The sequence below is a fragment of the Microcebus murinus genome, chromosome 3, assembly GCF_040939455.1.
Source record: "Microcebus murinus isolate Inina chromosome 3, M.murinus_Inina_mat1.0, whole genome shotgun sequence".
In the NCBI taxonomy this organism is placed as follows: Eukaryota; Metazoa; Chordata; class Mammalia; order Primates; family Cheirogaleidae; genus Microcebus; species Microcebus murinus.
Genome location: NC_134106.1, coordinates 41,012 through 51,672, shown reverse-complemented (window position 1 = coordinate 51,672; position 10,661 = coordinate 41,012). Strand labels below are relative to the sequence as shown.

The 10,661-nt window shown below is 36.9% G+C and overlaps 1 protein-coding gene across 1 annotated transcript; it reads left to right on the top strand.

Moving 5' to 3' along the window:
• The first annotated feature begins 752 nt into the window (after positions 1 to 752).
• Positions 753 to 10,040, top strand: LOC105881553 (uncharacterized). The gene is made up of 2 exons (XM_076000501.1): positions 753 to 795; positions 7,915 to 10,040. Exons 1-2 carry the CDS (start codon positions 753 to 755, stop codon positions 9,525 to 9,527), a joined length of 1,656 nt encoding a protein of 551 aa, XP_075856616.1. The 3' UTR covers positions 9,528 to 10,040.
• The last annotated feature ends 621 nt before the right edge of the window (positions 10,041 to 10,661 follow it).

The window sequence follows — 10,661 nt, the reverse complement described above, 5'->3', positions numbered from 1 at the left end:
GTTTGATGTCCATTGCTAGAGTACTGGTGTTCCCCTTTGGGTGTGTGCTTTTTGTTTGATTCTTCATGCTTCCAGAGTTCTTTTGCTGGTTCCTGCCCGTCTGGATCAGCTATTGCCTCTTACCTTTACATTTTAGTTTGAATAATGACATACCCTGTTTAGTCTCTGAGCCAGTAGGTGGTGTTTGTGGGTGAGATTCAACCACACCCTTTGTGATGAGTTAGTAGATGTGTCAGTTGGTGGCACTAGCTGGGAGGAGCAGGCTGCAGTGTTGTTTCTGGTCCTATAACTAGATTTTATTCCTCTGAAGGGGCTCTCTATCTAGTGTCTCAGGTGTTGGGTCGAACTCTGGGAATTCCAGGTGTGTCATTCTCCACACTCAGTGTTGATAAGTGGGAGAGTGAGTCTCAGTTGGGGTGGGTTGGCTGAGCCTGCCCTCGCTCCACTGATGCTGTACGCAGAGGTCAAAGGCCTATTCTCTGCTTCTGGTACAGCTTCCAGGGAGGGGCTGAAATGGTTCCACTCAGATGAAAAGTCCGGGTGTGGGGGTGGGGCTGTCTGAGACCTGCAGTCTGGAGCAGGCGTCGCTCCTTCCACCCTCCCCTTTTCCAGTTTCTCTCGGGCTTCTGTGGGTATGCAGGACCTCACGCCAGTTGGTCTCCCCTGCTTGTGATGCACCCTGGGAGGTTCCCTGCCTAGGATCCCAGGATCTCGGCCTAGACTGGGCGGACAGCTTTCCCATGGGAGGAGTGATGTCCCTGAAGCACGCTGATCTGTCCCTGAAGGCACACACAGGTCAGTAGGTCTTGTTCGCAAATACCCCTTCTGTGCTACAGGCTATGTGATGGAGACCTTGGGTGTACGGGATCTCATCTGCAGACCTGTCCCCTGGGCCCTGGAGGTCAATACTACACCTGCCAGGGAGAGGAGTGCTGATCAGAAGTCACCCATGAGGTGTCCAAGGTGGATGAATGTCTCTGCCTCGGTATATGCCCTACTCTCCTGGAGTCCAGGCAGGCGGCACCTGAGAGGGCTGGAGGGTAGGAACTCACAGTCTGAATACCCCTCGGTCCATTGTAGGGCCCCAAAAGTAATGGTGACATTCCCTGCAGATGCTTCTAGGTGGAGGCTAAGTTGTCTCTCCGAGCAGCCACAGAAGGCCAAGGGGAAGGGGAGAATGAAGTAATATGGTACCTGCCTATTGGCTCGGGTCTATGTGCTGGGAGGTGCCCCAAGGGAGCTGGGAGCCTGGTGCCCCGTCTACAAGTGGCTCTCCACTCACTGGCAGTGGTGGTCTCTGGACTGATGTTGGCAGGTCTCTCCAACTGCTCAGGAGTCCACCAGCAGTCTCAGATGCAAGGGAGGGAAAATTTAACTGCGCCACCTACCGTGTTGCTGGGCTCTAAGCCTCTCAGGACTCCTTTCTCCTTCCAGTTCTCTCTGCAACTTCTTCCCATGGAGTCTCCTGTGCTTTCAGGCACCCTTCATCCCAAAACTTTCCTGATCTGTTTGTCTGCCTGTTTTTTTTATTGTTTTGTTTTAGTTTGGTTTTCTTTTACTTTCTTCTAAAATTTGTCTTTCTTACAGAGGAACTCTGGCTGGCAGTTTTTCTCATCCATTTTCTTACTCCTGTATTGTTAGGCTGCAGAAATGTACGGCCCGTGTGGGGGAGAGACGACCGCCTAAAAAAGACTCAGAGTCCAGAGACTTGATGCAAAAGCATGAGGTTTTATTTCCAGCGCAGCGCAGGGGCAAGCGAGCTAGGGAAGCTGCCGCGCCGGCCTTTTTTTCCTTAGGATTTTTATCGGCAGAAACCACACGCAGGTGGCTAGGGATCACAGGGTGGGGGAAATTCCATGGGCTTTGACCTTGCACAAACATGTACCAGATGGGCTAATATCGGGAACTTCTAATCTTGGAACTTCTAATCAATAAACTCCAAGGACTAACGGCAAGCGTTTTCGGGGAGTTACAGAGTGGCGCCGGCGCCAGCGGGGGAGGGAATAGGGTTGAGCGAGCGGAGGGGTGCCAGCTGGGGAGGGAATAGGGTTGAGCAAGTGGAGTTTACAGAAGCAGAACGGCGGGTTAGATTTTTCTCCACAGTATCATCTTACATTTCATTAGACTTTTTAAGTGTCCTAATAAAAGGCCCCATATGTAATTGAAAATATTATAGATTGTGCTGCTGTGACTTGAGAGTTCTGTATTTGTCTGTTAGTTTTAATTGCTATATAATCTTCATGTTTTCAACTTTCTTTTTGATCTTTTCTCTGATTCTTCTATTTACTACTGATGGTGAAGCCTGAAAATAAACAGCAACCATGTCATTTCTTGCTTCACTTCTGCCAATATTTGTTTCATGTATTTGGAATCCCTGATATTATATATACATGTAATTTATATGTTCTACAACATGTATTCTATAACATATATAACATGTTATAAGTATTAGTACACATGTATATTTTATATATGTATATTTTAGTGTTATAGATTTCTGATAAATGGACCCGTTTTCATTATGTAATATGAATCTTATTTTCTCATGACAGTTTTGATCTTAAGTGTGTTTCTAATATAGTAATTATTATGTATCCTGTTTCCAATTATAGCTGTTTGCATGGAATGCATTTTTCATGTATTTATTTTTAGCCTATTTACGTCCCGTAAAGCTGAAATGAGTTTCTTATAGACAAAGTATTGTAGAAACTGATTTATTCTTAATCCATTCATCCATATTATGTTCTTTGGATCAAAGCATCTAATCCATTTATATTGAAAGTAATTACTGAGAGTAATGAAGTTACTCTGACTTTGTTTCTTCCGGCTATGTTATCACTCATTTCATCTCTTACTGTCTTAATATGTGTTGTTTTGATTTTGTAATTCCTTGCTTTGGTTCCTTTCTTATTTGCTTATCTTGTACAGATTCTTTCTGAACACCTTGAGAATTGGAGGGTACAAAAACATTTTTTTTTTTTTTTTTTTTGAGACAGAGGCTCGCTTTGTTGCCCAGCTAGAGTGAGTGCCGTGGCGTCAGCCTGGCTCACAGTAACCTCAAACTCCTGGGCTCAAGGAATCCTTCTGACTCAGCCTCCCGAGTAGCTGGGACTGCAGGCATGTGCCACCAAGCCTAGCTAATGTTTGCTATATATTATTAGTTGGCCAATTAATTTTGTTCTATTTTTAGTAGAAATGGGGTCCGGCTCTTGTTCAGGCTGGTTAAAACATCTTAAAGTTGTAACAGTAACATAAGAAAGAAGGTTCTGTAGAATCATTTCAATATATAATCCTTAACATTTATTTATCTAGGATTTTTATATATGATTATAATGTGTTTCGTGAAATATTATTGCCCTGTCTGTATGCTAATGTTTCAAAATCTGTGCTCTTACGGATGCCCAGTCATCTTGAAAATTACAGTTAATCTAGAATTCTTGTTCAGTCATATACTATGTTTATTCAGAATTTTATAGATCAATTTTTTAAGTTTGTTTTGCAATTTTATAGTTCTTTCAATTTTTTTTCTCCATCATTTTGTAACATAGGCCACTTCACATCGGACAGTTGTGTTTTTAGTTTTTATCTGTATATTATATTTTTGCATAATAATATTGAATTCTGTATACTTAAAAACATTGTGGGGCAAAAATAAAATATCAGTCAGCCATATGCCTTTCACGAATATAATTCTCTTTGTGTTTCTTTTTCTATATGAATATTACTCCTATTTTGCTTATGAGTAGTACATTTTTTTCTTGGTGGTTAATGGTTACTCTGTCTAGGAGAATAGTCATGAAAATTATCTTAAATTCAACATATATTTATTGTTAAAATTACATTATCTTTGTGTGAATCATTTGTGTAATTTGAAGATGATTTTTGAAAAGCTTTTAAAGTATTTTTGGTGTTATTTATTTTTTATTGTAAAACACATGAAATTTATAATATTAAATATTTTTATTACACAGTTCACTCATGGTAAGTATATTAACAATGTTATATAACATTTATCCTTTACAGATACTACTCCGTTTTTCTTTTTTTCTAAAAATTAACCTACTTTAAATATGTTATATAAGTAGATTCTAAAGTGTCAGTGTTTGTATGGCTAGCTTATTTCATTTAGCATGAAGTCATAAATGATTTGTTTAGCATGAATGATTTATCTTTATTATAAAGTTAAAAGATTTTCTCCTTTTTAAAATTGAATATTACTCTATTATTTTTATATACCCAATTATATTTTTCCATTTATTTTATCAGGCAGATTTGGGTTGTATTAATATATTCACTTTTATGAATAATGCTGATGTAAACACACACACTGACATGTAAACACACACATGTATAGACATATAATAGACAAATAATGCTAATGAATATGGATATGCAAATAACTCTTCCATTGACCATGTACATTAGGGGTTTATATCTGTTGTACATTTTGTTTCATTGTCTAGTTGTCTGATTTTATGCCAGTAGCAAACTGCTTTGATTACTGGACCTTTGTAACATGTCTTTAAATCAGAAAATGCAATGCCTCCAACATTATTTGTTTTCTCAAGATTGGTGTACTTTTCATGGCACTTTGGCATTCCATATGATTTTTTAAATTTCTTTTTCTAAAAAATTTTACATTGAGAATTTTAAAAAGATGCCATTGAATTTATAGATGATTTGGGGTAGTAGGGACATCTTAAAAATAGTAAGTCTTTCAACCTTTCAAGAGTATTCTTAAGAGTACATCATTTAGTTTCCATTTATTTATCGATATTCTGTTTTTCTGTCTGTTACTGATTTCTAATTTTATTCCATTTTGGTCACAAATAATTTTCTGTAATAGTTTAATTTTTAAAAGCTTGTAAAGAAATGTTTTGTGGCCGAACCCTTGTTCTATTCAGGAGAATAGAACTATTTTTGAGCTATTGGTAAGATTTTGTATTCTGTTGCATGTAGTGCTATTTATTTGTCTGATAGGCATAATAATACTTTTATAGTGCTTTCAAGTTCTCTGTTCCCTCATATAACATTGTGTCTTGCATTATTATTCATTACCAAAAGTGGGGTATTGCTGGATCTTACTGTTATGACATTGCTATTTATTTCTAGCTTTAATTCTCTTAATGTTTGCTCTACATATTTGGCAACCTTTATTTTACACACACACACACACACACACACACACACAAACACACACATGTATAGACATGTAAAAGTACATCATAGGTTTCCAGTGAATGAACTCTTATTATTATTAAATATCATTCTTTGTCTTTTGTGACAGTTTTGAATTAAAGTATGTTATATGAAATAAGACAAGTTGTTATGGTCCTATGGTCAAGAACACGAGAAAAGACCTAAAGATTGAACTGAGCCAAATAGGGAGTCTTTATTAGCTGGCCAGCAGCTATGTCTGCACCTCCAGGAGCCAGTTATACAAAGAGCAGCCCAAGCCAAAAGAAGTACTTTTTTTTAAAGGCAAAAACCATATCCAGGACAGTTATCTGGTTGAGCAAGCAGGGTTACAGGAGGTACAGTCAGCATTAATCTCAGTCAAAAATACATTCTACATCCTATGATCTAAGCCAGAGTACATTTCACTTCCTGTTATCTGGGTAATTGAGGTACCCTTGGGTGTTTTGGTGCTCCAGGGCGTTTTGGCCCTCTGGTCTAGTGGTTATCTTATGTTGTTGACAGCTGTGTGAATATATCACCCTCTCGCTTCCCCCTTTATTCTATGCTTAAGCATACTGACAGAAGCAAGATAGCAGGTTATTTTCCCATGGACCTTAACAAAGTTTTGAATCAAATTATATTGCACTTAGTTTTGACCTCCCATTTTCATTTCATCAGCATTTGCTTGGAATATCTTTTTCTGTCCTGCCAATTTTATTCCATATTTTCTCATTTCATGTAAGGGAAATGTCTTGCAGACAGTATATAGTTGGATATTTTTATTAGTATTTTCTTAAATCCCTACCTTTATTCAATGTATGTCTTTTGATTGTGAAGTTTACTGCATGAATATTCACATAATTTTCTGAAAGGGAAGGACTTACTCTTGCCATTTTATCAATTGTATTTTTATTGTTGTATCTTTCTTCCTCCTTTGTCTCTTTTCTTCTTTGTGTCTCATTGATGTGTGTAATGACATACCTTGACTCCTTTGTCATTATTTTAGTGTATCTCCATAGGTATTTTTGTTATGGTTACCATGATGAAAACACAGTGCCTCTAATAGTTACAGCAATATATCTTAAAATGTTAACAACTGAAATTTAGTCACATATAAAAATTTTTCCTCATTACATCTGCTGTCATCTTTGTTATTGATACCATGAATTAATTATATCTCATTATATTGTATACCCATTAACAGAGGTGTGGTTATTTTTCTGTATTCATCTTCAAATTTTAGATCATGAATAAAAATGTTTTCTGCACCATCATTCCGATACTAGAGAATTTTACTTAGATATACTTCCATGTCTTTCCCAGAGAGTTATTTAGTTTCATATAATTTTGTGTTGCTTTCTACCATCTTTTTATTTTGAATGCAAGCAGTCCCCTTTGGAATTGCTTGTGGGTAATAAATCATTGCGTATCTAATTATCTTGAGAAATGTTTATTTTTCCTCATTTAGAAGGACAGTTTTGATGGATACAGTTCTGCTTTTAAGTTGTCATCTTTTAGCACTTTGTATATACCACCCAAATATTTTCTGGCATGCAAGTTTTCTGTTGATAAATTGACTAGTAATCTCTAAGAAGCATGTTTATACATAGCATCAAGATTCTGTTGTTGCGTGTGACTTTAAGAACTTTGTATATAGTCTGTCTCTTATGGGTACTTTGGTGTTTTTCCTAGCAGAAGTATGTTGAGCGTCTCAATTTGTTTATGTATTTATTCTTACCTTTGAGAATTTCTCAGTCATTTCTTCTTGTATGCCTCAGCTGAATAGTGTGTATTTTCTTCGGCTTCTATATTTTGTTGTTTTTCTTACTTTCCTGATTTCGTTTATGTTCAGTATTGTTCCTATTTCACAGATTACTCATCATTCAGATGGTTATTTTTAATTTTTTCAGGTAATTTATACATCTCCAATCCTTTATGGTTGACTTCTTGTTATTTTGTTTCTTTCATGGCGATATGTTACTGTCGTATTTGGAATATGTTGTAATCATTGGTTGAGATGTGCGAATTAACAAAATCAGCTTTCACAAACTTCATCAAGTGGCTTTGTCCAGGGGGACTCTGATACCAATTCACTGTACTGGATAGGAGCATGAAATGTGTTCTGAGGATGTTTTTTCTGTGACATTTTTTATTTTCCCACTTTTTTTTTAGGAGCCTGTTGTCATATGCTATAACTCTTCTCCATCTGTGGTACTGAAATTTCCCTGGTGCAGTAACAATCTTTTACCTTTGGTTTCAGCACACTATGTCTGTCAAATAATAGTATAATTCTTTTCAGAACTCTGTGTTATGAGAGACAAACCAATCTTTGTAAGGGCTCCTAGAAGCAGAAAGAGCCAATGTTTTCCTTCTCTTTTGAGAGAGAAGCTGGGATTTGGGAATATACTTCTATGTGCAGCATACTGTATTAATAAGGAGGAAAGGCCATGTAGAGTGAATATAACAAATTTTCTTTCTCTTCTCTGTTGGTTTCGGTATTTCCCTCTCTTGCTGTCCTGTGAACTCTTCTCTGGTTATTAGAATTCCCACAAAGGCAATTTGGTAACTATCATTTTTTATATTTATTTATCTAAAAGAGAATTAGAGCCTGCATCGTGTATTGCGCCATCTTGGTAATGTGTTTTACAAAATTCTACATATTAAATTTCTAACATTTGTTTCTCTGATTGTCAAAGAAACAAGGGGGATAATTGCTTATTTTTTAATTTCTTTCAGCTTTGTCTTCTCATTCTACTGAAGACTATTTGCCAGAGCAGTATATAAAATGTTTATTCCCCAAAGTGATACCAAAAAGATCTGAAAGCTGTGGCCTTGAGAATCTACAATTAACAAAAGACTGGGAAAGTGTGGGGGAGCGTAAGGAGCAGAAAGGATGCGATAATGAAAGTAACAAATGTTCAACGACTACACATAGCAAAATCTTCCAGTGTAATGAATGTTTGAAATCTTTTAAGGTATTGTTAAATCTAAATAGACATAAGGTGAGACATAATGTAGAGAAACTTTTTCAATGTGAAGAATGTGGGAAAGCCTCTAACCAATGCTCACATATTACTGAACATAAAACAATTCCTAATACAAAGGAATATTACAAATTGAAAGCATGTAGCAAAACCTCTCACAGGCACTTGGCTCTTTGTACACATAAAGGAATTCATACAGGAGAGAAACCCTACGAATGTGCAGAATGTGACAAAAACGTCAATCATATCTCAATCCTTTTGAAACATAAGAGAATTCATAGTGGAGAGAAACCATACAAATGTTTAGATTGTGGCAAAGATTTTAGCTTTTCCTCATCCCTTAAGTTGCATAAGAGAATTCATACTGGAGAGAATCCCTACAAATGTGAAGAATGTGACAAAGCCTTTAAGCAGTCCTCACATCTTACTACACATAGGAGAATTCATTCTGGAGAGAAACCCTACAAATGTGAAGAATGTGGCAAAGCCTTTAAGCAGTCCTCAAATCTTAGAAGACATAATGTAATACATACAGGAGAGAAGCCCTACAAATGTGCAGAATGTGGCAAAGCCTTTAAGCAGTCCTCACATCTTAGAAGACATAATGTAATACATACAGGAGAGAAGCCCTACAAATGTGCAGAATGTGGCAAACACTTTAATCATATCTCAAGCCTTATGAGACATAAGAGAATTCATACCAGAGAGAAACCCTACAAATGTGAAGAATGTGGCAAAAATGTTAATCGTATCTCTAGCCTTATGAAACATAAGAGAATTCATACTGGAGAGAAACCCTACAAATGTGAAGAATGTGGCAAAGCATTTAACCAGTCCTCATACCTTAAAAAACATAAGAGAACTCATACAGGAGAGAAACCATACAAATGTGAGGAATGTACCAAATTCTTTACCTGGTCCTCAGAACTTAAAAGGCATAAGATAATTCATACAGGAGAGAAACCATTCAAATGTGAAGAATGTGGCAAATTCTTTACCTCTTCCTCAGAACTTAAAAGTCATAAGATAATTCATACTGGAGAGAAACCATACAAATGTGGGGAATGTGGCAAAGCTTTTGCCAGATCCTCAAACCTCATTGCACATAATATAATTCAGACTGGAAAGAAATCCTACAAATGTAAAGAATGTGGTGAAGCCTTTAAGTGGCCCTTAAGTCTTAAAAGACATAAGAGAATCCATACAGGAGAGAAACCCTACAAATCTGCAGAATGTGGCAAAAACGTTAATCATATCTCAAGCCTTATGAAACATAAGACAATTCATAGTGGAGAGAAACCATACAAATGTTTAGAATGTGGCAAAGGATTTAGCTTGTTCTCAACCCTTAAGTTGCATGTGTGAATTCATACTGGAGAGAAACCCTACAAATGTGAAGAATGTGGCAAAGCCTTTTACCGTTCCTCACACCTTACTACACATAAGAGAATTCATACAGGAGAGAAACCATACAAATGTGAGGAATGTGGCAAAGTCTTTTCCTGGTCCTCTGTCCTTAGAAATCATAAGGTAATTCATACTGGAGAGAAACCATACAAATGTGAGGAATGTGGCAAAGCCTTTCCCTGGTTATTACAACTTAAATGTCATAAGATAACCCATACTGGAGAGCAACCCTACAAATGTGAAGAATGTGACAAAGCCTTTAAGAAGTCCTCACAACTTACTGCACATAGGAGAATTCATTCTGGAGAGAAATCCTACTAATGTGAAGAATGTGACAAAGCCTTTAAGCAGTCCTCACTACTTAAACTGCACATAGGAGAATTCATTCTGGAGAGAAACGATACAAATGTGAAGAATGTAGCCCAGCCTTTAACCGGTCCTTACACCTTAAATGACATAAGAGAATTCATACAGGAGAGAAATTATACAAATGTGAAGAACGTGGCAAAGCCTTTAGGCATTCCTCAAATCTTAGAAGACATAGGTAATTCATACTAGAGATACACTGTACAAATGTTAAGAATCTGGCAAAGCTTTTAGGTATTGCTCACAACTTAAAAGACATAAGATAATTCATGCTGGAGAGAAACTGCACAAATGTGAAAAATGTGTCAAAGTGTTTCGCCATAGTTCACATCTTAAAAGACATAAGAGAATTAATACCAGAGAAAAACCCTATGAATGTGAAGAATGTGGCAGGGCCTTTAACCAGTACTCACGTTTCCACACAGAAGAACTCATAGTGGAAAGAAGGCCTACAAATGTGAACAGTGTGGGAAAGCCTTTAATCAGTGTTCATACTCTACTAAGCAAACATTTACACTGTTGAGAAACCTTGCAAATGTAAGGATTGTAGTAAATCTTTTAACTTATGCTGAAAACTTTGTATCCATGAGGAAATTTAAGTAGAGAAACTCCTTACAAAATGTGAACAATATCGTTAGGCCTGTATCCACTACTCACACACTTTTCTGTATATAAGATAATCCATAGTGGAGAGAAATCCTTAAAAATATGAAGAATGTGGCAAAA